This window comes from Kryptolebias marmoratus, linkage group LG4 (assembly GCF_001649575.2).
Source record: "Kryptolebias marmoratus isolate JLee-2015 linkage group LG4, ASM164957v2, whole genome shotgun sequence".
Classification (NCBI taxonomy): Eukaryota; Metazoa; Chordata; class Actinopteri; order Cyprinodontiformes; family Rivulidae; genus Kryptolebias; species Kryptolebias marmoratus.
In genome coordinates, this window is record NC_051433.1 from 12,576,496 (window position 1) to 12,604,168 (window position 27,673).

General features: G+C 40.4%; 2 protein-coding genes across 6 annotated transcripts; both read right to left on the reverse strand.

Moving 5' to 3' along the window:
* Positions 1 to 1,801: 1,801 nt before the first annotated feature.
* On the reverse strand, positions 1,802 to 12,795 carry patz1 (POZ/BTB and AT hook containing zinc finger 1). 2 transcript variants are annotated; one of them, XM_017408514.3, is made up of 5 exons: positions 11,465 to 12,795; positions 8,409 to 8,472; positions 8,103 to 8,274; positions 6,410 to 6,568; positions 1,802 to 4,159 (listed from the first exon to the last, which is right to left on the reverse strand). In XM_017408514.3, the coding sequence occupies exons 1-5, from the start codon at positions 12,715 to 12,717 to the stop codon at positions 3,681 to 3,683; spliced, it is 2,127 nt and encodes a 708-aa protein (XP_017264003.1). In that variant the 5' UTR covers positions 12,718 to 12,795; the 3' UTR covers positions 1,802 to 3,680. The 2 variants fall into 2 exon arrangements, with proteins under 2 accessions (XP_017264003.1, XP_017264005.1); XM_017408516.3 differs by lacking the exon at positions 6,410 to 6,568.
* Positions 12,796 to 14,325: 1,530 nt separating this feature from the next.
* eif4enif1 (eukaryotic translation initiation factor 4E nuclear import factor 1) lies at positions 14,326 to 27,109 on the reverse strand. Of its 4 annotated transcripts, none has more exons than XM_017408493.3 (19): positions 26,777 to 27,109; positions 26,012 to 26,144; positions 25,852 to 25,925; positions 23,385 to 23,512; positions 22,910 to 23,184; positions 22,445 to 22,643; positions 22,192 to 22,355; positions 21,339 to 21,477; positions 20,889 to 20,996; positions 20,141 to 20,412; positions 19,399 to 19,470; positions 18,606 to 18,786; positions 18,331 to 18,410; positions 16,610 to 16,746; positions 16,340 to 16,415; positions 16,103 to 16,226; positions 15,699 to 16,010; positions 15,383 to 15,514; positions 14,326 to 15,239 (listed from the first exon to the last, which is right to left on the reverse strand). In XM_017408493.3, exons 2-19 carry the CDS (start codon positions 26,093 to 26,095, stop codon positions 15,052 to 15,054), a joined length of 2,745 nt encoding a protein of 914 aa, XP_017263982.1. In that variant the 5' UTR covers positions 26,096 to 26,144; positions 26,777 to 27,109; the 3' UTR covers positions 14,326 to 15,051. The 4 variants fall into 4 exon arrangements, with proteins under 4 accessions (XP_017263982.1, XP_024859992.1, XP_017263981.1 ...); XM_025004224.2 differs by having other exon boundaries at positions 15,383 to 15,553; positions 19,399 to 19,467; positions 26,777 to 27,108; XM_017408492.3 differs by having other exon boundaries at positions 15,383 to 15,553; positions 26,777 to 27,108.
* Positions 27,110 to 27,673: the final 564 nt, after the last annotated feature.

Here is a 27,673-nt window from a genome sequence, read left to right on the forward strand (position 1 = left end):
TCAGAAAAATCTACACACACATCATTCTGTCAGTTTTTAAGATCCACACAAAGTTATCTCCTCACATTAAAGCAACAGATCAGATATTTCGAGTTTTGCACAAAGGTTGTGAACAATTCACATCTTACCTGATATAGAAAAGACTCCATTTTGAAAAAAACAGATCATTCTGCAGCCCTCGAGGAAGGAGGCAGCTGTGATGATCTGAGAATCTGAACGTCTCATGTTTTGGGGAGTTTTTCCACCAGGAGGAGGCTTCGGAGCAGAACCACAACTTGAAGCAGAGATTATATTTCACAGCTGGTTCAGGATCATCTTGATGCCTCCGTGGAGGAGTTTCGAGGAGGCGGTAAAGGAGAGAGACGCCAAGGAATCCTTGATCTGACCATGGCTCCCGCTGACCCGAGAAGCAGCGGAGTTTACAGATCGGACTAACTAAACTCGGGTTTGAAGGTTAGTGCTTTCACCCATTCGAGCATCTTTTGGCTGAGAGAACATCCACTCATCACGAAGAACTACAAGACGAACTTTTGGCGATTTTTCAGCTGCAATTTATTTGATTCTCATCTCTAAACCAAGAAGAGAAATGAGACTCAATTAGAGGGTACAAAAAAAAAATATTTATAGAAAAGTAAGCTTATAATGAAACGTTTCCAAAGACGTCATAACAAAAACACGTAGTTCAAGTGTTTTAAGAGCAATCTTGTTGAGTACAATGATAAAATACCAAGTTAGCATATTGTACATTTTGCGCTTTTTATACAAAAGTGTCAATGCAAGTCGCTCTGTACAGTTCTTACCCTTTAGAAAAAAAAAAAAAAAAAAAGACCTTTTTTTTTTTAATCCACTGCTGTGCACAATCAGTACTTGGAAGGCACTTTGCAACAGACCAAAAACAGAAAGCTTAACATTTAGGCATAAATAATAAGAAATTTAAAAACAAAAAAGGTTTTGTCGTTTTCTTACAGAATTACTCCACGTGTCCTCAAACTAATTCGAAAAAAAAAAACCAAAAAAAAAACAAAACCCTGGGACCTTTATTAAACGGGCAAACACAAGTGCAGAGAGGGTCGAGAAGCAAACGCAAAAACTTGGTCACAGAGAGAGGAGAGTCGAGCAGCTGGCAGTGTGAGCGCTACCACAGCAGAGTGATAGGACAGTGAGCAGTGAAAGGTTTCCTGCCACCAACCAGTGATCGACGTTCAGTCCCGAGCTCAGCCTGCATGCCAGAACATGCACTTTACACTTCAGATGGCCTTAACGTAACATCCCCCCCAAAAAAAAAACAAGAAACAAGACAAAAAAATAAAACAAAAACCAACTTAATATGTACAAGACTCGCCACTGACAAACACTTAGCAAATAGGTTGGTTCATATTTATATATATATATTTAGATAAAGTGTGTGTATATATGGAAGGTATATACACTTGTTACAATCACAATATAGCCATAAATAATATAGGAATGTAGTAAATTACAGAAACAAAACAGAAGTTATCGTCGTCCCACACACACGTGCACACACACCCTTCACTGTGACACTGAGCCTGATTTGCATCATGATACATGATTTACAGCACAGAAAATAAACACCAACCTGTGAGTAATTTCGACATGTGAGCAGGTCGGTCCATGAGACACTAAACGGCCGAGTGAATTTCTGTGCTCGCAAACCGCGTCGGTACTTTATACTCCCTTCCAGTATTTACACGCAAGTGGGTCTCTTTGTTGATTATCAGTCAGGGGGAAATAAAATAAAATAAAATAAATAGAAAATAAATGACTTCTCAAGCACTCCTTAAATGACGGCAGATTATCCAAGAATTAAGAACCGGTTAATTAAAGACACCTAAAATTGTTTTTTTTTTTTTTTGCATAACTAACCCAACATCTTATTGGGTTATTTAAGCCTTTTTCATTTAAATTTCAGGTTAACTTTAGGAGGATGAGAACAAATCACAGGGAAAATGTATAAAAAACTCCTACCGAGTAACGATTTCAACGTGTTCACAGGAATGTCTTGGATTAAACGTATCACCCAAACAGGTAACTTCTACCGTAACAAAGTGACTACTAGTTCATTAAAACAAACAAACAAATAAAAACAAAATCATGACAACTTAGATCAGAATACGAGAGTGAAGAGCAATTAAAAAAAGATCCAAATGATTGAAAAAGTTGAATAAATTTCTGTAAGTTGACTGTAAAAAGCTGTCTCGTCTGTTTCACAACACACACACACAAAAAAATAAAAAAAAATCACATTTACCATAATTTAGGCTGAAAAAACACAAAACAAAACAACAAAAAGCGAGCAAATCACAAGATTTTTGTTTGACAGAAATAATAATAATTAAAAAAAACACTACACCAAACTTAGGGCATAAATAGGTTATTAAAATATAATCTACACGTTTTTTTTTCTTCAAAATATATATAATGAAAATATACCTGATCTTGGTCCCCATTTTAAGCACGTGACTGATTTAAGCAGAAAGAAAACCGCAGAGAAGGATTCTTCGTTTCTCACGCCCTCGGCTCCACGAGACGAAGGCACGAGGATGATGAGGTGAGGCCGGGGCGGCTCCGTTGTTTTGGCTGAGCCTACGGTTCGACAAACGAGCGTGCTTCTGATTCTTCTGATTGATTGATTTCTTACAAGCACGTCCTCCAGAAAGCCTCATCCTCTCTCCACGGGATGCATTTAAGTACATAATACTTCTTTAAAACTGCACCTTTGATAATAATATCTGCTTAGGAGGGCAAAACGACCAAGTAGAGAAAAGAAGTGGCACAAAGTTGAGAAATTCACTGCAGGAACAATAATTTCAGTCCTAACAAACACCAGGCACGCTTCACGTTGACATTTAAATTTAAGTATTTTGGGGAAAAGAGAAAAGAATACTTATACCCCAATGATCAATGACTTGACTCTCCTTGCATATTTTTTCCTTATAAACAATTTGTTTTGCAAACGATCAAAAAGATTAAAAAATAGAGAAAAAGTGTCACGGAAAGCGACAGGAACCTGTTAGGTACGTTCTCTCGATAATTCACAGAAGTCCTGTTCAAAACCATTTCAATCCCTGCCCATAAGAAAAATAAAATTACACAAATATAGATTTAAGCCCCCCATATTGGTTTGAGGTAAAGACATCAGCTGACAAGAAGAATGACCTTAATGGCAAACATACGTTTACTAACGCCACCAAAGCGGTCAGAGCAGGCGAACCGACAGCTACGACTTTCAGTGACAAAAGTAACAAGGTTAGCTCATGAAGAGAAATGTTTGTGCAGCAGTGAAAGCTCAACTTTGTCAGGAAAACAAACAAACAAAAAAATTAAAAATGTGAGATAAATTCAACAGACTGACATCAGTTTAACCAAAGGAAACCATCATATTTCTTTCTAATGAATAAACACTGAACACACCCGTTTGTTTACTCTGAACACGAGGGGGAAATTAGGAATTAAATGGCAGTTTTTTTTTTTCCTGTTTTTTTTTTGACCAAAGTCACTGGATGCACATTCGGCAACGAGACAAACAGGAAAATGAAACGAGTCCAAAGTTGAGGCAAACTTATTCCCAAACACAGAGCATCATCTGTGGGTAACCTGGCTTTGTCCTAAGAATTAGAGGCTAAACTTGACTGAAGCCTTGAAAACAAAAAAAAGGGTCACTTTCCTCCGAAGTCAAGCCCGCTCTGACCCGCCTCGGGGTCCACAAGTGACGAGGCGAAAGCAGACTGGACTATCTGAAAGCCGAACGACTCGAGGAGAGACATGTTCTGTTGCGGGGAGAAGGGAGAAGTCAGGGAGGGCGCCATCTCACTTAAACTGGACCCCGACGCTCCGTGGGCCCTCTGGACTTTGTGAACTCTGTGCTGGTGTTTGTTGAGGTAGGACTTGGTGCGGAAGGCCTGACCGCAGATCCCACAGATGAACTTCTTCTCGGGGTCCGCCTTGGCTTTGGAGCTCCCCGGAGACCCCAGGAGGCCGGCGGAAGCTCCGTTGCAGCCCAGCGAGGGCACCTCGAGCTCCGGCGCGTCCGATTTGTGGGGAGACTTGAGCTCGTCGACGTTGGACAGCTCCCTTAGAGACGTGTCCGATTCCTCGGACTCCAGGTGGGGACAATTCCCAGCGTTTTCCTGCCCGTCTGAGATGTAAAGAAAGCAGAGGCGGAAAGAGAGAGAGAGAGAGAGGAAGAAAAGATGAGAAAGGGGAGGGGGAAAAAAGAGGCACCAAATTATGAGAAAGACATAAAAACAATCGTAAGCTCATTAGTGTCCGCAACAACATCAAGCATTAAACCGCAGGTGTTGTGTCAGACGGCACCAAACGCAAGTCGTGTTAAATAATTTAAGGCATAAAGAGAGCTGCCTTCATTTCATTACTGCTCCAATAAATCAAGCTGTCTGATTTTATTTACCTTTTAAAATTATTTCCCTTTAAAAGAACATTTTAAACCCCGAGCTGCATGCCTAAAATATAATTGGAATAATATAAACAGTGAATATTTGTGGGGAAAACACATTAGATGGGAGACGATTGGGGTTAAGAACCGATCTGTGCCATTTAGGTACATTTTATTTTCTGGTTGGATGTTTTGATCAGTTAGAGGGCAGACTGAAAGAAATACAAACCATCATTTTTAAACGATGCTGTAGCAGCAAAACGGCGCTCTACTTCAACACACAACGCACTGACCAGCTACATGATAGGAGCAATCTGATGGATGTAATAAAACTGGATTTATGTGAGAGAAAGCCTCGACCCGGGGCAGCAAAGAAGGATTTCATGAACACGACCGGCCTACTTCAGAAACCAGTTCAGGTTTGTAAATGAGAACTGGTTCTTAAACAGTTCACCTGTTAAAATAAAAGGTAAAAACGAAAACTAACTATGACACATAACAGAGAGGACAGTGACAAATCGTTTCTGTCCATTTCCAAAGGAAGAATTCAGTTGGTTTCAACTTTTCATGTTGAAAATGGTTTGAATTTCATTTGACTGTTTTCCCATCATGGTCAAATCCAAACCATTAAGCTCGTTTTGTTTTTGTTTTTTTAAAAAAAAGGAATTATTGCAAAGAAGAACAAGAAGAAACAAAACCACCAGAACAAAACCTTTGGGTTCACTAATGACTCACTGAGAAACTGCTGAGAAAATACCAGCAGTTATCCTGAGGATTTCGCAAAATACGACACACTTCTGCATTAAAGTTTGCAAAGAAAACTGATTTCAGCACCAAATTATCCCGTGTCCGTTGGTCCATGAAGATGCTTAAGTCCCAAACAAAACAACAAACTATTAGTGGTTCTTTTAGAAGTTGTGTTTTTAAAAAAAAAGATTTCTGAAAAAATTTAAATGTCAAATTTTCTGTATCTGAAATTTATTGCAGGAAGAAAATTAAAAAGACAGATTCTATGGACGGTAACTTTCGATCATTTCTATGCATATTTGTCAAAAAACAAAGGCAAATATGTGTTATTTTGTTGCACTCGGAGTTATTTAGAGGACGTTTGTTTCTGAAATCCTCATTGCACATCACTGGAGGTAAACTCCTTCCCAAGAAAATAATAAAAAATAAAGAATCAGCTGAACTTATGCATCAAAGTTCACTTTGCACCACACATATACACTCTTGTGGGTCACACAAAGCTGGCCCCTCTGCAAAGGTTTTAATGAATCCAGGGCAAATGGAGCGCGCACTCAGGCGATCATGCATCAGTGTGCACAGCTGAACAACTGCTGATGAGCCGGCCAAGCAGAAACAGACACTTTAGCCATGCTGGACGGGGCACACATACAGGCAGGAGTGACACGGCACCCTGTGTGTTACATCCTCACAAAAAGGGACCCCAAAGCCAAAATAAAAAAATAAAAAAACACCCAGATGTTCTCAAACGCAGCACTGAACAACCAATGTTTGAGCTAACAAAGAACTAAAAAGTCACTTAAAGCAACAAAAGCATTTTAATAAATAGAAATCAGATATATTGTTTTGATATATAGCAACTACTTCTAGCTTTTGACACAATTCCACAGTATGCTAGCATGTCCAAAGCTTTCTAGTTTTAACTAATTTACTCCATGAAACTTAATTTTCTCCTCATGGAGCTTAGCATAGTAATACTGAATACATGCTTATCCTTCGGCGTTCACTTCAAAAAAAAAAAAAAAGGATCCTCATGAACATGCCCAATGCTTTGCTAATTAAGTTGCACCAACAAATGTTGAAAGCACAAGCATGGAAGCCGAAACCGATGTATGCCTGTATTATGATATACAGAGATGTGGCAGCATGTTTCTCAAAAAAACAAAACAAAACAAACAAAAAAAAAAGCAGCAGAGCAAATGACAGCCAGAAACATGAATGTTTCGGACGGGCCGGGCGGCTGCTTGCCTTCCACTGAGCACTGGCGTCCCATATGGTAAGGGGTGCCGTTGTGCATCTGCAGCTCCCCCCTTCGCTCAGGGAAGGTGTGCATTGGGGCGGAGGGGGGCAGTGCTGAGCCATGATGGGTCTTTATATGCACCTTAAGGTAGGACGCGGTGGAGAAACCTGGGACCAGAAGAACAAAAGAACAGTGCAGTTGCTTCACACGCTGAGAGAGGCGCTCCGGGAAACCCGGACAGGCTGCTTTACGTTCACCTCGTTTGGTGTCATGGTGACGTAACGCGGCTCTAACCGTCCTCCTCGGGAAGCCCCAACAGTAGAGTAAAATCTCAAAACTGTATTTCCTTGTGTGAATAAAAGCCAACTGACAGAACAAAACAATATTTTACCCCCTGAGAGAAAAGCTTGGCTGTGAGGCTAGAAGCGCTTTCTGACTTTTATGGGCTTGCTAAAACATAAAGGAGGACAGGAGAGCTCCCTAATGGAGCGCAGATTAATTAGTCAGCTGATGAGAGGAGTGGAGTCGCGCTTTAACTCCTTTGGTTGTAGCTGAGAGTCATCCACGTGTCGTACACGTCACACACATAATCTGAGCAGAACATCTCGCGATATCGCGTGAGATAAGGTAAGGTTAATTTCAACGTTGGAGCAAAGCAGCTACAACTTTATCATGATCTTAGTCTAAAACTCTGGCACTGGGCCTTTATTTGATCAAGTTTAATGATGTTTTGGTTTTCTTTGTAACGGATGTTGTTGAAGCCGTTTTTGTGTGTCCCAAAGGCTTTTTGTCCACCTGCATCACCTGGACCTCTCGCAGTTATCCTACGATTTTGTTGGTTTAGCTGCTAAGTTTTACACCCAAAAAGTAAAAATTTAAAAATATATATTGTCTGCATCCACTTGCAAAACACACACACCACAGAAGGGACCTCCTCCATAAACTATAATAATTATAAAACAGTTAATGCATCTGAAGTTAATGTAATCAACAAATTTAACTGTATTTGGGAACTGACCTATAATGAGCAACATAAACAACCCAAAATGGCTTCAAAGACACTATAAAAACAGACAACTCTCTCATTCTCCGGAGTCTCCAGCAAACATTATTACAAATTCAACTAGACAATGGGTTTTAATTCGAAAGAATTTCCTTTTGGCCCAAAAACAGCAAAGCAAAGACTAAGTTGGACTTTTTTTCCCCCTCAGCACCTACAGCAAAATGTTTCAATACAAGATGAAGTCCAGTTTTCATCGGACGACAGCACGATGGAAAAAATAAAAGTTTTAAGTTCAACTTTTTATGCGAAATAATGGGATTTGGCAGTAGATTTATAGGTTTCTATCTGATTAACTTTAGCATGGCTGAACTGGAGACGCAGCACAAACGTCAGGCTAAAATGTCAACACATGATGGAAATCATTACGTTCTACCTCAAGTTTTGAATCAGGTCAACTTTTATGTAACTAGTAACAAATTTAAAAACAAATACTAATATTATAATTCCAGCTGAGACTCTACAACATGGTATTTGATTTTCTAAGCATAGAGATCAGAAATAACCAAATACCAAAACAAAATAATGCCAAATGTGTGAACTTTCACAGGTTCAGCACCTTCTGGATCCTCAGCAGGACACGGCTCAGCAGTTATTAGGTTCAGAAAAGCTCAGGTTTGGGTCACCTGGATAAGAGTTACCTTTATTGCAAATGCCACAGTAGTTGTGCGTTCCTTCACTGTGTTTCTTTAGGTGGTCCGTCATGTAGGCGGCTCGCAGGAACTTGCCGCAAACTTTGCAGGGAATTTTGTCCTCGTGACACGCCAGGTGAGACCGCAGGCGGTCCCTCGTAGCGAAGGAGGCATTACAGATCTGAAACACAGAAACGGAAAAAAAAAAAAAAAGCCCCACCACGAATGAACACTTTTGCAACCATGTCAGTGTTTAAAACCTCCGTCAGAAGGGGGGTTTCACACCAAGACGAACCGCAGGATCCTAAAGGTTACCTGGCACTTGTGGGGTCTTTCTGTTGTATGTACTTGTTTAATGTGTCCATTTAGGTGGTCTGGTCTGCAAGGACAAAAAAAAGGCAGAAGATTTTAATCATTTTCATTATTATTGTATTTCATATCCAAAATGAGAACAGAATGTGTCGATCCAAAGGCTGTTTGTTTCTTTCCTGAATGATTCTGTGTGCGTTTTGTGGTAAGTGTGGAAGTTATGTCGACACTAAGTGTTAAATTATATCCGTATAAGAGCTTTTTATTGTCTGAAAAAAGCACTTATCAAATGAATCCAATGAATGAAGGTTGCACTGCATTTGAGAGAGATCTTTTAGCTTTACCCCAGATGGGTTAAATTGATGCTGAAGAAATTAATGTAGCCCCCAAAATTATGATGATGATAAATCTTTTTAGAATTTCTGGATGAACATTTAGAGGACACTTCCACCCGTTTGGGTCCAACCTGCCATAAGCAAACAATAAAACCCAATGACTTCATTTCACTGCTTTCTAAATTGTGTTACTTTTCACACCCCTGCATTTGTCTGAAAGCGGGGCAGAGCAACGTGAAGAAAAGCACAAAGGACACATTTTTGTTGGATCTTGCAACAATATGACTTGTGACAAACAAACCACGCCACCTTTTTCTTGCTCCTCTTGTTCCCTTTTGTCATTATAGCTCTCACAACCCAAAGATGATCTAAAATGAGTTTTTATAGTGTAATATGTATATTAAAGACAAGCAGATAATGAATGAACTTAGAAACATAATAGTCTAACATTGTTTGCTTACTTATACTGATATTAGACACTGATGTAGTAATGGGGATAAATACGATGCATTGAGCTCTTTGAGCATTAAGTTTTACTTTTAGAACAAAGATGTAATACTATAAATTATAAGATTTTAAGATACAATGGGCTTTTAGAATAAACAAGTGGTTTCAGCTCTATGCATGATAAAAAGTAGCAGGTCATATTTAGGATGTCTGGGTTGTTAAAAGCTAAAATAAACCATTTTCTTTCTTTTCTAACACTCTTACATCTCGATGCTCTAATGTTAAAATGCAACACATTAGGTAAAGTTGATTTATCTAAACTGATATATAAAATTATAAACATTTTACTTCAAACTTGTTTTTCTTCCAGCAAGCGCAACACTAAGACAGGGTGGCTCAGCGTTACTCCTCGAATAAAGCAAAAAGGAAAATAATCAGCAGTTAAAAGGGAAAAAACAATCAATTTAAACTAATAATTTATATATGCTAATATTAACATTAACAGAATTTTTAAGACAGGGTTTTTACTTGTAAAAAAGTATTCTTTCAATCTTAAGTAAAAGGATTTTAATACTTCTACCATCACTGATATTAGAGTAACAGTTTATTAGAAACTATAGAAACTTGCACAAAATAGTAACCAGTCCTTATCTCCTGCAGATATTTTGATTTATCAATAAAGAAAACTCTAGGCAAATTCTGAATGTTAGGAAGCGATCACTGAACGTGAGCCAAACTAAAGCAGCTAAATCAAATCATAGACAGTCCTGCCATGATGAAATAAATACATACATTCTCTTGTTCTTTAAAAAATAAAAACAAACAAACAACCAAGAAACAGTAAAACTGGTGGCTGAAGAGCCTTACCAAAAAAATTGCTTTTGCATAAATTGACAATGTTGAGGCCGAATAAAAGCAAATTAAACTGAGGCATCCTGATTATTAGGTGGTTTTGTCACAATGACCCAGAGAAAACTACTTGGAGCCACATCATCTATCATTGGTATGATAACATCTGTAAAGATAAGGTCTGTTTGGGATGGAATCTGATGTTTTGCATTTGCTTTACACAGAACTAAAGACCTAGAAGGATTATGATGCTGTTCTGAAGGACAGAGACTCAGATTAACTCAGTTATGCATGCCATAATTATGACTATAAAATAAAGTCTCTCCAGATGGCAATTCTTGAGTCCTTTGTTTAATTATGAAGTAAAAGCAACAACAACTGCTATTTTAGGACCTCCAAGCCAGCAGGTGGAGACAGCATTTTAGAAATTCTGCATTTCAAAATCAAAACTGGAACCAATAAATGTTCCTGAGCAACTTTCATATTGATATTAAACATATCTCAGGCAGAGGGCTCCCTAGTTCTTTTAAAACTCTGGACAATGTGACTGAATAGATAAGGCTTTTCCTTGACTGTCAGAGGAAAGACGCTAAATCTGCTGCATAAATGGGCCCTTATTAAAACTAACTTACTGCCACATTCCTTTAGAACCATATACAAATAAACTTTAAATACAACACAATTCTCCTCAGCAATTATAATAACTGAGATACCATAAAGACTGGTCAAAAAAAATCAGCACATTTCCCCCTCATCTTGATGGTTGTGTCCTTAGAATAAAGGTTTGTAAGCAAAGTTTGTAAACAGTTGCCAACAACAACAAATCTGTTTCTGCACGAAAACAGCTGAAATGACTGAAAGTAGGTCAATGTCCATGAAGGAGCCATTCGAGAACAAAAACACTCTGATAGTTTTGACGTTTTAGTTCGAATTTATCCTCAGATTTGTTCAATTTTAAACAACCTAAACTGAAAGAGAGGCGAAGACGAGTATTTCACGGTTTTTTTCTTTTTTTGTTTAATCAGAAAACAACAGATGAAACAAATCAGTTTGAGAAATAGTGCTCCTCAAACTAATTTCATTAAAAATTAAAGCTAAATTAAAGCTAATTTTAGTCTATTTCAGTCTGAAATTTCCACTTAAACGTCTTTTTGTATGATTCAGTCATATTTGTTTACCTACACAGACTACCAACCTAATGTAGGTCAATCACGTGACTCCAGCTGCCACCTGGTTTTTAGCCTAGTGCTTTGTTTACATTCAGTGCAAACCTGCATTTCAGAACTACATATCAATATATCTGGAAAACCACTGTGGCAAACTCTTTTAAACTGCGCCATCAGACATGGTTAATTTTATAGTTTGCGATAAGTACCTTTAAGACCCGACAGGCACATCCTCCAGCTCCAAGCAGACGCTCAGGTAACTCACCTTGAAAAGCCTTTACCGCAGCTTTGGCACACGTAGGGTTTCCCGACGGATCCGTCGTGGGACCGCACGTGGTAAGACATCCTGTCCTTCCGTTTGAAGCGCAGCCCGCACACGGGGCACGCGTACGGCTTCTCCCCGGAGTGGGAGAGCTTGTGTCGGTTCAGGTGGTACACGTCGCGGAACACCTTGCCGCAAATGTCACAGCCCACGTGCCGCCTGGTCCGCTCCCGTTTGCGGCCGCCGTCGACCAGCGTCAGTCCCCCGGGCAGCTGGATGCCGTTCTCCAGGAGCCCGGACTGGCTCAGCAAGGACAAGCCGCCCGCCGCGGACAGGCTGCCGCCGAGGCTGCTCCCGCCCCCGGTGGAGGCTCCGTGCTGCGCTTCGTGGTTCTTCAGACGCGACGCCTCCGTGAAGGCTTTCCCGCAGGACCCGCACGGAAACAGCCCATTGTCCTTCTGCGTGCCGTGGTTGAAGTGGACAGGCTCCGCGACGCCCCCGGCTTTCTTTGGTCTCCCCCTTCCCCTCTTCGAGCCAGGGGATCCGGCGTCGTGATGGTGGAACGCGTTCCCCGTTATTTCCGTCGTGGGGGAGACCGAGAGCCCCTCCGCGGGCTCCAAGATCGGCACCGAGGACTCGCCGCCGTCCTCCAGCAGCACGGCGGCCGCGTCCTCGCCGCCGTCCAGATGCATCTGCGCGCTGTTAGCGAAGCTTTGGCCGTTCAGCAGGATCCCCGTGCCGTTCAGCAGATCCTGCGGAGCCACGGGGAAGCCCAGCTCCGTGGCCGCCGCGGCCTGGAAAAGGCTGGCGTCCCCTCCCCGGGCGGTCGGGACCAGGATCTGCACGTTGGACTGCTTGATGACCTCCTGGCATATCTCGATGACCGACCGCATCAGCAGGAACTTGGCGGCTGTCATCAGCTCCGGGAAGCACTCCAGCCGCACCACGATCCTGGAGGTGTAGGCGAAGTCCAAGATGTCTTTGAAAACTTTGGGGCTGATCGTGTGCATCTCCAGCTCCCTGGCGTCGCCGTCCGCCTCCGTCGAGCGGCCGAACACCGACTCGAAGTACTCGCTGCACGCGGCTAGCACCGCTTTGTGAGCGGGGAAGCTCTCCTCGCCGACGCGCAGGATCACGTCGCAGAACCTGCCTCCATCTTTCCTCTGAACGTTGAGGTTGTGTAGCATCTCCGCACTGTGCTTGCTCACCTGGTAGGTGTACGAAGAAGTCCAAGACGGCTCCGCTACCTTCTCCATACCGAATTCATCAAATAACAATGGTTGTTAGCGACGACGGCGGAGAAATGACAGATTGTGCGTAGCTAAAAAAAAAAAAAAAAAAAAAAATTTTTTTTTTAAAAAAAAAAAAAAAAAAAAAAAAACACCCCCCCAAACCAGCCGCCCCTCCCGTCGTTTTTAGCATCTACCGTTAAACGCTAGCAGCAGCAGCAGGGGAAAAATGGCAGCCCCCCAGCTTCCTGTGAACTTTAACCCCGCTTTCTTCAGGGGTGGGGGGTGGCGTTCTTGTTTCGTCGACAGCGGTTCCGCTGTAATTTGACAGTAAACGCTCTGCTCCTTTTTTTTGTTTGTTTCTTAAGTAATATGTGGCTCTGAAAAGGCTGTCGCTCGGGGTGAGCAGCGCGACCACAGCAGAGGGATTTCGTGTTATTGTGGCTGAACGTGAACACGCAGGTCTCTCTTCCGGTTTGTGTTTAAAGCCCCTCCCCCTCCCCAACCACACCGAAAAAAAACCCTCGTCTTTCCAGGCGCAGTTTCTAATCTAATCTAATCTGAGCGCATGGGAAACACGACACCGTGCAAGTCATTTCAGGTGAGGCCTGGCACCTCTAGCAAACAAAGCATATTTATATTTAATTAAACAGAAAAACAACAATTCGTAGAAATTTAAACAACTTATCTAGCTTGACTATATTAAATCACCTTGCACTTAAAGGTACTCATTGCAAAGTATGAAAAGGTTAATCTGAGTTGTATCAACTAGTGCAGTTTCAAAGAGTTTAATTCAGTAGTTTTCCACATATTGAATGCAACTCTGAAATGTGGGTCCACAGTCAATGTAAACAAAGAGGCTGAATCTGCTGAAAACCACTTGGAAGTTTGAGTCACATGATTGATTTTTTTTTGCTATAGCCTGTGTTGGTAAACAAACATGACTGCTACCTTTAATTTCTGACCTATTTTCACTCACTTAGGCCCTTTCCGTAGGTAAAATAAACACAAGTGGTAGTTGGCATCTGGGCACAAGTTTTGCTTCCATTTTATTTTTTTTTAGGACACCAGTATGAGCAAAATATTGTGCAATTTTATTTTGTTTTGTCCAGTCTTTATGACTTTGCAATGAGTCCTTTTACATTCATGGTTTTAAATGCAGTGTTTTCATTTACTTTAAGGCTTTGTTTAAAAAAAAGACATTTGCACTACTAATTATTTTCCTGAAATTTTGGGCAATTTCTCCCTCAGCCATCAGACCCAACTAATTTTTTACCCCCTTCACTCTCTGGTCTTGTAGATAATATTTATTTCCAAATGTTATGCTGTTGCTAAATGCCTAACCCCCCCCCCCCAGATTAAAAGTATTTATTCCCAAATATCTTGCACCATAGCTGCAATTTTATAGCCCAGTGTACACCCAAAAAGCTTAAAGAATAAAAACAATACTAGATCTCAAAACTGAAAATGAGCTTGGTATCCAAGAACTCTATACTTGTTATTTTCTAATTGACTGCTTTGACCAAATGAACCAAATTTTTGTTTTTAGTTTGTTGGTTGTAGGTTGTTGCAAGTCACATATTGAAAATACACATGTAACAAATGCTGCAATTAGCCAGTAAAAAGTCATAAAAAGGTGGTATACTCAATGTTTTATTTATTAATTCCATTTGTGCTTCTTATAACTTAATAGCACATCAACTGAATCCCAATCACCTTCAAATGACAGTGTGAACAGTGCAATCCCTCTAATGATACAGGACTGGCGAGGATACAGTTGGGGGGGAAGGGGGGTTGAAACCAAAACAAAAAAGGCACAACCAGCTTGCTGCATCCACCAGCGGTGTCTTGCTATGCTCAACCTAGAAGAAAAGCCACTAGCTCCAAAAAGGTGGAGTGCGCACTGAACTAACTCAACTTACCCTACCATTTCTCATTTACGGTGGCTCACTCTTCTTGTCAGGGAGGGAGGCGATTAAGGAATGCCATCAGCTCTTAGTGACTTACCTCTTTTCCTCCCGTTTCATTTTTCCACAACAAGATGGTGAAGGGAGAAAGGAAAAAAAAAAACAAAAAAAAAAAACAGCTATATACAGAGAATAAGATTCTTTCCCATGGTCTGTACAATTAATCCTTTACATTATTTACTGTCTAATACAAAAACAAAAAAACACTCAGCTGGCAAAATAAACCTCCATCACTTTCTTTTTGAAAACAAAGCATAGCATGGTTAGAATGTCCCATGATGCGCTGTCTTTCAAATTAAAGTTCACATTTTATGGTAACCAGAAAGAGGAGATGGGCAGAGGGGTTGGGGGGGAAAAAAAAAAAAAAAAATTACTTTCCAGCAACGCATATTACTTATGGTCTAAACTCCAATTCATCTACACTGATGACTTTGGCTGGCATAGAGGGCAGTGGCTGTTCAAGCACGTCTGATCCAAACCACTTGGCGAGGCCCGGAGGTGGGCTTCCCCCATGACGCTGAGAGCCATTTGTCCGATGGGGGCCTTGGATCTGTGACTGAGTGCCTGGTGCGCTGGGATGTACTGCAAGAAAAACAGTTTTAATTCATAGTCTGACTTTGTAGTTTTTTTAACCTTGCGCAAACTGTACACAGTAGTTAAATAAAGACTTCTAGTTTAAATTACCAGCATCATGTGGTCACACGAAGATGCAACATCTGACTTACTTGGTCTTTGCTGCTGAAGCTGCTGCTGCATAACTGCTATCTGCATGGGAGTATTGGCTCTGGGAGGTAGAAGTGGATGCCCTGTTGCACTCAGAGGGTATAGTGGCTGTCCTAGCAGGGCAGGAGGCAAGCCTTGAAGTTGTGCAAGGTCAACATGTGGTGGAAAGATACCTTGTGAGTACAATTAACAGTCCATGAGAAACATCCAGGTCCAGAGGTTCAAACCAGGTAAAAAGAAAAAAAAAATATATACTTTGACAGCAATACAGGAAGTTTAACAGAAGATGAAAATGTCCAGAAATCTAAATCTACTAACCTGCTTGCATAAGGGCAGGTCCAAGCTGCTGGGGCTGGATCCCCTGAGCCAGCATTCGCTGAACCACATTAGGGTGGAGCTGAGGGGGTGGGCGCACCATGGGAACATGAGACAGAAGCGGTACTGGATAGATGGGACGAGAAAAAGACGAAGACTGTCCTGGAGGTACCATATTGGGCATTTGGTTTGCAGTAGAGCCAGGCCTCAGACGCTCTTGGTCTTTGCTCTGCAGGGTTTGAGAGCTGGCCTTCACCCCCGACTGTGCAACATTTCCATCCATTAATTCCATAAAAGGATTTGGAGAGCTGCTGCCTGTACGCACATAAGCCAAACATTTTTGTCTTACAGGACTTTATATAAATAAAGTGTGGTTAATATCAAATTGTGTGTAAATAACAGTTTACCATCTTGCGAGTTTGCTGCTGCTTCCTCCTTGGTCTCCGAACGACCCAACGGTTCATCTTTGCTTTTCTCTTTAGTTGCATACATTTTGCGGATCACAGATGTAGGGGTGAATGATGGGGACAGCTGTAATTGGACAAAATGAAAACATCAATTTGTAGAAACTAAAGTTTTGTCTCCGCTGGATGACTTCGCTCCCAGGAGGGGAGGTGTTCCGGATAGGAGGATTTTTTGCTCACCATGCTGGTGACTGCATTTCCTGGAGAGGTTCTTCCTGCAGGCTGAGGTCCAGGGGAACGATTAACACGCTGTGGCCTATTGATCACACACAGACAGTGAGCTAAAATACACACCAAATTATCTCATCTCACTGAAGTTTGCAAAAATGCAACACAAATGTTTTGCAACGTTAAAATAAAAACTCAACTATTGCGACACAGGTTGCTTTAGTGTTTACACCATTTTCACCATGTCATGCAACTAAAACCCAAACCAAAATAAATACTTGCCGGTTTCGAAAAGACCTGTCCTGCTGGTGTTTGTTGTAGCCTGCCTGAAATGAGGGGTGGGCATGTAGAGCGAGGTCCTGCTGGAGTACCAGGGCTTCCAGTTCAGAATGATTCACAGGTAGAGAGAGCGCCCTCATCTGGATGAATGGATGAGAATAATTAGGCTCCTTTTCAAAAAGATGCACTACAGTACAATAAGAAAGAACATAAGTTGAGACATGCAAAATCGCCAGGAGATTTGATAGCACAGCTCGGCCACTCTGCTGTCAGTGTGACTGTCTAAACCTTAATCTCACGGGGCTGCAGTTTCTAAAATGTCTTGAAATGCTCATGGGGGTTCTCAAAATCCTCATGCAAGTTTCAGAGGCCCACCAGCTCTGCTGTTTGAGCATTGAACATGTTTAAAAACTCTAAATTCTCACAAAAATAAGAGTTGCAGGAGTCTTGGACCCTTCTCAATTTAGTTTCTGTAAATTTTAAGAGTGCTAGAGTTTAATTTTGACAGCTGGATGGGAGCTCTCCTTATGACTGAAAACATCAGACTACAGCCCTGAAGGCCCAAGTCTAAAACTAAGTTGATGATAAATAAAATCAAATAGAAATAAAGATGGGAAGATTTGAATATTTAAAGTGTACTCCAGTAGATCATATCAAATATGGGGGCAGCTGCCAGGGGTCAGTACCAAAGCGATGCAAGGAAAGCATGACGTGGGCAATCAAATAATGCGCACAGCCCAGAATTCAGTTTTGCAAGCCACCGACATGAAAATAGGCCGTGATTTTCACAAGTCGACTGCTCAGATCGCAGCCACACAACTTGCTGGTCACAAACACTTGGAATTCAGTGAGACAGCCATGGAAAAGTCGCTCATTTCATCACAATTTTGGAGTCACCAACTATTCTCCAACAGCCCAGTCGCAACCCAGTGAGATACTACCATTAAGCATTATGACATCAATGATTGTATAATAAAAATACAGTTCTTTAAATTAATTTATGGGAAAATAAAGTGTAAAGTGTCAACATTTAAGTAGATTCCAGTCCTTTTATATGTAGGAATCTACCAACAGACCCATCTTTGCAAGTTTGTAACATTAAGCTAAACTATAGTGGGGGATGGGGTGCAGTCACCAGACATTTTCAACAAAACGCCAAGCCAAGACTTTGTCGCCTCCTGGCAGTCTTGGTGCAATTACTGAGTAGGTTGAGGCGGCATGAGGGGTTTAAAGTCAACCCACCGCTGTTACGCCTGTGTGCGGTCAAGCAAAGTAGCAACAGAGCTGTAACAGTGGACACGTGAAAAGGTAAACCAGCTTTGCGACTCAAGGGTGTGATGTAGTGATGACATACAGACCACCCGGTTGCAGAATTTAAAAGCCTCAACAGCAATTAACAAAGAGAAGATTGATAACATACAGCAATGTTTGATTAAAAAAAAAAACCTGGTTAACCAGAGGTCAATAAATGGAGTTAAACTGTCATGAACTGAGGTGCTCAAAGCCTCTTTAGGTCCAGAAAAGCGGTCTTCATTTCTGAAAGCTCACATTAACGTGGCATGTGGTCAGCTGGATTAGTGATTTATAAACAGTCTGAGGCAGCTTGTAGATGGACTAATCTTTGAGACCATTTTGTGGAACTATTCTGAAAAGGTTCCTACTGAAATTTTGCCCGTTTTGAGCTTCTTTACTGTGCGATACCCCACCCTGTTGTTCAGTGATACCTGTTGCTGTGCGGGACTGATTGACCTGTGTACATTAGCAAACTGTTCTGGCAGGATGGGCTGAGGACCACCAGGAAATCCTTGAAGAAAACAGGAGAAAATCCAATTTAGCTTGTAATCTATATAAACAAGTACAAATCATAAATAATTATTGTATGAAAACACATCAAGTCTCCTTTAAAATTTGATTAACTTGATACATGCGGAAGGGAAAAAAAAAAAAAGTTTACTTCATTCTATGCGTACCATAAGTATTTTATCCTGGTTGACATTACCTGCAGAAGGTGGCAATCTGCTTTTAAAGTAGTCGGGTGATGGGGCCCTTGGTGCGAACAGAGGGGGTGAGGGGCCCTTGTGTAGTAAACCATGTAGAGGAGCAGCAGCCACTGGAGCCTCAGAGCTGCCCAACAAGCCACTTAAAGGTGTGGGGGAGCCACTACGACCTCCCAGTAGCTCCTACAAAAACCAAGATTTTTTGAAAAACTTGCTTTTCGCTTTACAAAAATGGAAGTTAAATGTAAGGGTCAAACTGTCTCAATGTGTAAGGGCTTTTCTTCACGAGGACTGACGATGAAATTAGTTTGGGCCAGAAGAACTTAACTGCTGCATCAAGCAACACAAAACAGCACAAGGTTACAATGTTCTTGGATTTAAGCTCTTCACATTGGTCCTTTTTGAAGAATGTTTTGAAAGGATGTACATGAGCTCAAACAACAAACTGGGTACATCTATTTCCTTTCCAACTAGTCTGACTTCATTTATTTCTACATTTTGACAAATACGTTTTTGAAAATGTTTTGGACATTCCTAACCTGCACTGGAAGCAACAAACTGTGCTTCAAGTTAATGAGCATCTGTTGTTGAAAGCTCACAGCACACAGTTTTCCCGTCATGTTCAGTTTACACTCCATCTGCTGCTCAAGAACATTTGTTTGACATTTTGTCCAAAAGCAGAGTTTGGACACAATTTAAATTTTATCCTGAATAATTTCAGACATGGAAACAAACCGGATGTGTGAAGACCTCGAACATGTGTGATAATTAGCATTAAAGAGTCAACATACACACCTGGAAGATGTTCTTCTGCTGCTGAGCAGGCGGATCAGACAGTGTCACCACACCTTGATCTGAAGGTTGCTGCTGCATTTTACAGAGCGTGGGGGGGGGGGGGGGGNNNGGGGGGGGGGGGGGGGGGGTACAGGTGAAATTCAGCTTTACATTATTGTGAAGAAAAAACAAACAAACAAAAAAAAAAAAAAAAACCACACATCCCAAATTTCATCTCAGGAAGCCTTTTTGTTGTGTGTAGGTATTGGGAGACCCAAGTATTTGTCAAAAGATACACAAGTGTAGCATGTTAGAAATAAAAATAGCTAAATCTCCCAAACCATAAACAAGTCAGGCCTACCGAGACAGGTGCATACATGTGAACCCAAGTCAACCGTCCCTCATGCAAGTTAACAATCCTATTTAATTAATATGCTCACATAATTCCAAATGATCCTTCATCCAATGACCATTTACATGGTTCAGTATCTGAATTTATATAAGTTTCTTAAGCTGACTTGCAAAAAGGACTGTTTTCAAACAGTAAACATGTAAGCAAACATACCCACCACATGACCTGAAGAACAGTTTAGCAAATTTATGCCCACCATCTTTTAGTTCAGCTTTTAAAGACTTGTCTGATTTTAGTAGAAAAGCTTGGATGTAGCATCATAGGGCCAGATTTTACCCATTTCTTTGCAGCATGCAGAGTAGTGTTAGTTATCCAGTGTACAACAGAAAAGATAACAGGAGAAATACTTACATTGTTTGTGTTGAGTTTGGGGTGAGTTGGCAGAGTTCCACTTGCCTTCATGCTGCTGACTAGTTTATTAAAGGCTGACATGTCTGAATCACGCGAGCGCGGTCGGCTGCTGGAGCCTCCGGTTAAAGCCTCCTCTAAATGCTCGGCCATAAAGGGTGTGCCATCTCCTCTCTGCGGAGGGGACACCTTCTGCACGTGTGGCTCAGAGCCCAGCTTCATTCCCTTCATCCCTCCCTCCACTTCCTCCAGTGAGAGCACCGCCCCCGAGTTAGCTGAGAACACAAATACAGACTTCATTGAACTGACTGACATTAAAAAAAAAAAGGTTGATTTTATGAATTATGAAATTGCAGGTCTTACTAATGCAATGAAAGAAGAAGGATTTTAACATGTTACTGAACAGATTTGACATATGCTTGAATTTTCAACTTGGTACAAAAAGTAGAGACTAAATTAAACTTCAAATGTTGCACAGGAGTCACCCAGGAACTGTGTTTATATATAGGAAGTCATTGCACGGTCAGAAATCAGCTTCATGTTTGGTTTAATTGGTAGTAATCCATAAGAATTTTGACATCTTATCTTTTTAAAAACTGAAAAAAATTTGCTACATGATGCAGGACCGCATCAAATAACTACATAAGAAAATCGTAACTCAAAAGCGATAAATGATCTGTGGGGTTTGTGTCTGCTGTAAGAAGGTATAGAAAGTGAGTCTCCATGTGTTATGTGTGGAAACTGTACTCACTGCTTTCCTGTAGTCGTGCTTTGTTGGCTGAGAGCGTTGACAGAAGGGGCTTCAGGTCGACTTTGGCCTTGTGCAGCAGGTCCAGGATGTCCACTTTCTCCTTGCACTCTGATGATTGAATAGGTGTGAAATATGAGGCAGAGGCTCGGTTGGAAGAAAAGCAATGAGAGGAGAAGCACAACATTTCCAACACCTAAGACAATTTAAGCCCAACTGCTATCAAATTACATCCAGGGGTAATTTAATAAAGCGGCAGACTGGTACAGACAAAATAATATACTTTGTAACGAGATATGTTAATATTTTAAGCTGGATCCTCAAATATGAACACCAAATAGATTAACTTCTACACGAGTGTGCATTTTGTAAAACTTTTAATTATGCAAAGGTCTGTACACTTTAACCATGACTGTTAAAAAAGGCAAACTGGGAAAATGTCAAACCACTTGCCTCCAAGTTTTTCCAGCTCCTCATGAGGAGTGGACCTCAAACTGCTAGACTGGCTGCCTGATGGGCTCATGTTTCTGTTAAAAAATTGGCTGAAGCGGCTGGCTGATACTGGACCGTCTCCCAAAACATCCTCTATCATCTGGAAGACAGAAAAAACAAACATGTGAGACGCTATAAAGCACATCAACTATACTGAGGAGGAGTACAAGAACAGAAGTTGGCACTTACGTTTTAGAGCGTTTTTCCATCAATTTAGCACAAAATGTGCTAGAGGATTGCAGGCAGCGTCTCTGAACGCACTGCTGTTTGACAATGTATTGATTCATCACCACAAACCAGCTTTAGTTTGGAGCCTGGTTTGCTTAACTCTACAGACAGGACCAGGGTCTAACACTGGTATGATGGGCATAAATTTTGATCGCCAATACAAATTCAACCTTTTGCACAACCCCGTGCATGAGCCCACAAAACAAAAATATTAAAAGAGCACCATTAGTGACAGTATTCACCACTCATAATCAGAGATCAAGCCAGTGCAGCAGATGAAATCTGGTGTTGAAACCATTTCTACGCTCTTAATATTTAAAAATCAAAGTGGTCTGTTCAGTTTTATACTGTAGGATGTCTTTTAGGTTGACTGCTGTGGCAGTATTATTCTGACTACATGGTCTACTATCAAAGGTTTGAACTAAAAGGACTCCTGCAAGTCTGGCTTGGGAGCAGAATATGAAAACCTCAACAGATTAAAATAATCCATAAAAAAAAAAAAAAAAAAAAGGTGGAAGTAGTAAAAGATTGCACCCATTCTGTGATGTTAACACTTTAAAATAAATCTGTGCACCCCAGTACTTACAGAAGCCAGTGCTGGCATAGTTTTCTCTAGATTGAAGAATTCATTGAAGTCAAAGTCCCCAGCTGACTGGTCTGGAAGAACATCGGGATGGGGAACTTCCTGATCAGCTGTAGACTGTAAGCCCACATCTTGCTCCTCAGCTAGTCCACCATTGCATTCGACAGCTGCACAATATACAAGCAGCATTAACAAAAGCAACTTTAAAAAGCTGGTTTTAGTCCGGAAAGGCTAAGTTACGACAGCTTTGACATACCTTCTTTAACAGAATCTGTCCGCTTTCTTGATCGCTTCGTTCTGGGTTTATCTTCCTCCAGGATTTTGTCGTCGAACCCAATGAGCTCTATTGTCTCCGACTGGCTGGTGGGACCCGCTGAGAACCACTCCGGCTCCTCCTCTGCATAAGAGTCATTTCGTCTCCTCTCACTAAACACACGTTTGTCACCATAATCTCTCTGCAAATGAGTACACAAAACTGTGTAACTCCAAGTATGAAAATGTAACACGAGATCTTAACCAAAAGGGTAACACCAACAAATAAAATCCTGTGCTAAACTGTGAAAACAGAACTTTAGTTCAAGCAAGATTTGCTTGGAAGTTTTTACTTAGAATGTCATCATTAAAATAATAAAAAACATAAAAAGCAATCATAATGAACTGTTAAACCTGCACACCGCTATTAGAAATGCTGTTTGGCTAAACTGAAGGAGAAAACACCAACCCGGAATCTTTTATCTTTAAAGTCTCTCTCTCGTTCTCTTTCCTTCTCCACACGGGCTTCTCTCTCAAAGGCACGGGAAGCAATAATTCGTCCACTGCCAATTCTGCGAGCTCCTCCAAGACGGAGAGTCTCATTTTCCTTATTTTCCAGAGGACTGATTGGTCGGCGGGAGTGGGGCACAGGCGCTGCATTGCCTTGACAGCCACCTCCAAAGCTGCGTCGTTGTGGGCTCAGTATGACATCTATGTCATCCTCCTTTAACCGCTCACGAGGATCTGAATACATTTAATTAATGAAAAGACCAGTTTAGATGTTTCATATTAAACAGACATTCAAAATGTACCAGGGGACCACAACGTTTTAGCTTAAACTTAGTAATTGACAATTCTCTGTACAAAAAAAAAAAAAAAGCAAACTGACAAGAAATTGTTTCCCAAACAGCTCTCCCTCCTAACATTGGCCAAAATTAATTTACCAGGGATTCTTCGCTTTAAAGGAACTCTTTCATCTCCGTAGTCCTTTTTAAAACCTTCTACAGGAGAGCTGCGCTCTGAGGTGGGGTACAGGGAGGCATGCCATTTCTCTGGGTCCCACACACCATCACTGAGGGGGAAAATAAAATAAATAAAAACTAAATTAAACACATTCCAGCTCACAGACAATGTCAACTGAGTAAATGCACGGCGCTGGAAGACATTTAAAGCTAAATTATTAATGGTTCCTGATGATATACTGTGAACATTTATGGTTAAGGAAAGAAAATATTAAAAAAAAAGTTAAAAAACAAAAAGAATCTACACCAGCAGAAAGAAAATATCTGTTCAAAAATTCATAACCCACATTAATTAAACAAAAGGCTGATTAGTTTTGATACAATCAGAGCCACACTCTCTGAATAAATCAGGCATACATCGTCGTAAACTAGATGCTCTTCTTCACAAAGATCCAGCAACAGGAGCAGCGTACATCTGGCTGACACAGAGTAGGCCTGACTTTAAGACTGAAATTTCATCTTGAATGAGTAAAGTCTACAATTCTACAGCTTGCAATAAATTCTAGACTGCAATAATTGGCAGATTATTCTATTATGAATTTGCTTTGACTTGTGTTAAAGCATTTAGAGGACAAATAACTGAAATATCTAAAAAGATCTCCATTTCTTTATGGATGTTGTGCTACCATGATACACTTTAAAAAGATAAATATGACTGACCTTATTTAGGCTCCACAATGTGAAGAAGAAACGCATCGCAAAGCACAAACCTTCACACGGCGCTTTTTATTTTATCATACAATTCTGATCAAAGTCAGCACTGCAGACATTGCATAAGCTGGGGAACGCAGTAAGATGCAGATTCAGTGCATATTTCCCCCATTAGCAGTTCATATGTGGAGTGGCAGCACTGCTGGTGGTTTTTCTTACTCCACTCATTGATATAAATATATATAAAAAATATAAAATTTAAAAGTTATGTGCCACATTGAAATGTCTAAGAAATGTCCAACTTTTTTTTGTACATTGTCAACAAAGATGACAATAATGAAATAAGCTGGCCAATTCTATCTTGGTTTTTTCCTCCATCTACCTTTGAAGAAAAAGAATCAACCAGCCAGAGGAAGCTTGGGGACTGAGGGAAAAGTCTGAATTCAAAGATAAGCAAGGCTGACAGCCATCCAGAACCGTATACAAATTATTTCAGAAGTGGGTTAAAGGACAGACCAAATGTAGCACCATCATTGGTCTCATTCTTCATCTTGTTACTGAGCTACATGCTCGTCATCATGCACTTCGTCACTGCCTAAACTTAGTGCCTGTTTTATGTGTACTTTGCTGGCATCATTGTTTTCTTTAAACTTTGAATCAAAATAAAGTACGATTATATATAATGCACATAGTTAAGTGGATCTGGACAGTAATATTTAACAAAAGTAATTCAGAGTTTCAAGTACTTGATCCAAAATTTGAGTACTTTTAAAAACCTTGAAATCTATTAACCTATAAACCTATTCAAATGCAAACATTTAACCATTTCAAGCACCATTAACATTAAAGCTTGCACACATTAGATCATATGTCCAAGCTGCTAGTTGGACAGTCTTTGTTAAATGCCACATTTGTTCTCAGATGCAGCTGATGTGAAGAGTCACAACTAGAACATCTCAATGTTAATTTTAGTGTTTGTTTTCTGTACAAGAACTGTAACATTTAGATTGTACATTCAATTCAGATTAAAGGATGACTATGATGATTTTCATTAGAGTAAGGCGGTCAATATTTATATTTGATAAGATATTTAATAATCTGAAACTCAAAACCTGATAAACTTCAATGAGCATGAACTTGTTGTGTATGCAGTCAGTTTAAAGCAGACTTATTAAGCTTATTAATTTTAGGGAACGTCAGTCCATCCAAAATGGCTGCTTACGATGCAGAAAGTTTCTGTACTTATTTACTAGCCTCCAAAAATAATCTGTAGACGACCTTCTGGAATATTTGAATTTGTAATACATCTGGTTCAGACTCACACTAATGATCCTAACGCCACCCAGAGTTGTCAGAGAAACAACGTGATCGGCAACGTGGCACAGAATAACAGTGCTGGGAGATCCTGTTATTGCAAAACCCCAAAAATGAATTCAAAAGCAGCATATATCGCAAAAAAAAAAAAAAAAAGGTGTCCAGTTGTATCAAATAAAGCTTTGTATGACAAGATTAAAACTTATTAGATCCATGTTTTAGTGTGGCTTGTAATAAACTGATAAGATTGTTGAAATTATTGTTAACAGACAGAGAACGATGCCTTGACATGTCTTCAATGCAAAGTTATAAGCTGCCAATTCAATAGCTAAGGTGAATATAATACACATTTTACTTTATTTGTTCCCCCATGTGTTCACTTACCTAATAATTGTTTTTTTTTTTTTTAAAAAAAAGCTCCTACCTGTCATATTTCTCTGAGAGACATTCAGGCCTTTCATTGGAGACTGGCAATTGTTTTATCTCCAGAAGCTCTTCCTGTAAAAGGATAATGGTCATGTTGCATTAAAAGAAACAAGTATGGCTTCCCTGTAAAGTTTCAACAGATTGTTTTCCCTCATTACCTTTGTGTATCTGTACGGCTGTTTCTTGGGTTGGCTCACAGCAGCATCACCGTTCTTCTGTTGTTCACCAACATCTTTTTCCATGACTGAGCTCAGAAAGAAATGTAACTTCTTGCTCACTAATAAACTATTCCTGGAAAAAACAAAAACAACAAGACAGTTTGCTGTATTGGTACACACTTTTCAGAAATAACCAAACATTACATAAAACCATTGATAGCCAAACTGTTACCAGTTTAAGGCAATGTAAGCTAAATATACAAGTAACGAGACGTGCCATTTCTAATTCTTGCCTAGAAAGAAAAAAAAAAAAAAACAGGTAAAAATAGAGTTTAGCATGTTAGCATAAAAGTACAGACGGTAAATACAGCAAGATAGCAGCCATTTTACTGCATATAAATTATTAACCTTTATTTAACACCAGCCGAACATTCAGGACGGTTCTAATTAGGGAGTTAATTGATCACAGCCAAAGACAATTGGCACATGTCAATTAAAGTACAACTGCAGGCGATGACTGAAAAGAACTAGCGTCTGAACATTGAAAAATAAAAATAAAAACTAAAACAAAAATGGCTTTAAAATGTCTAGTGTGCACAAAACATTCACAATCATTTCGTGTCTAAAAAACAAATATGTATATAGGCTAACAATTAGCACAAAGACTGAAGGTAGCGGCAAATTAATAGTTACTCACTTGGTTAAAATATATATACACCAATTGGTTAAAAAGCAAACCGAATATAGAAATATGAACGAACTTACTGTGTATAAATGATGGGTAGAGTGCTGCCTGCTCACGTTTGAGCAGCAGAGAGTTCACGTTAGTTAGCCAGCTAGCCTATTAGCACCTTTCGCCAGCTAACTTAACTAGCTGGGTAATGGGAGATAAATCCCACCCAGCGAGTACAAACTCTTAAACCGGTTGAGTCGTTGTAGTGAGTTTAGTAAACACACACACTATCAGTAGATAACTTAACACAATAACACAGGTTCAACACATAAATGAAGCTACACAGAGCCTGTGCTATCTCGAATTATTGTCTGCTCTTTCTCTGTTTTCTAAGTCGTAGCAACAATTTTCCTACAATCACCGCTTTAAGAAGGTCCTGGGAGAGATTACATTCTGCCCTACGCGCCTGGGTAGAATTTCAAATATTAAGTCCACCATATGTTTACGATGTTCTGTTTCAAGTATTTGAAATACCATATAGAAATAGGAACTTCTTGTTATGGTACATAGCTTTATAATATACAGCGTGAAACAATGGGACTTTGAAGGGGATGTAATTTATACTCAATTTTAAATTCCAAACAGGCAATATTCGAGACGTCTATGGTTTCGCTTCGGGGTTTGCTCGATTTGTGTTTCTTCAAAGCGATTCACTCGAGATGTTTTTGGAACTGAAAAGACTCCGCCTTTTCGGGCGGTCAAGGCATAACACCGTGGTCTCCCTGTGTGATTCCGAGGACCCCGGTGTCTCTGTTTTGGTTAAACAGAGTTTAATTCGATATTAGCAGAAAAGTCTCATAAACACTTTACGGGAACGAGAGACCAGATTTGTGTTTTTTTATAGTGGAAAAACCTTAGACTTTACAACCACTATCACTTTGTACCAATGCAGAAACTAGACCGAAAGTACCGGCGTTGGCTGTTGCCGT

What these genes read in the sequence shown, in the direction of transcription:
- patz1 (XM_017408514.3), bottom strand. Translation starts at nt 12,717, where the DNA reads ATGGAGAAGGTAGCGGAGCCGTCTTGGACTTCTTCGTACACCTACCAG. An exon ending in CTGTGGCATTTGCAATAAAG is followed by an intron (nt 6,569 to 8,102) that starts GTAACTCTTATC and finishes TTCTGGTCCCAG; the next exon opens with GTTTCTCCACCGCGTCCTAC. An exon ending in ACGCCAGTGCTCAGTGGAAG is followed by an intron (nt 4,160 to 6,409) that starts GCAAGCAGCCGC and finishes TTTACATCTCAG; the next exon opens with ACGGGCAGGAAAACGCTGGG.
- eif4enif1 (XM_017408492.3), bottom strand. Translation starts at nt 26,095, where the DNA reads ATGGAAAAAGATGTTGGTGAACAACAGAAGAACGGTGATGCTGCTGTG. An exon ending in TTAAAGATAAAAGATTCCGG is followed by an intron (nt 22,644 to 22,909) that starts GTTGGTGTTTTC and finishes ACTCATTTGCAG; the next exon opens with AGAGATTATGGTGACAAACG. An exon ending in GCTTCAGCAGCAAAGACCAA is followed by an intron (nt 15,240 to 15,382) that starts GTAAGTCAGATG and finishes TTTTTCTTGCAG; the next exon opens with TACATCCCAGCGCACCAGGC.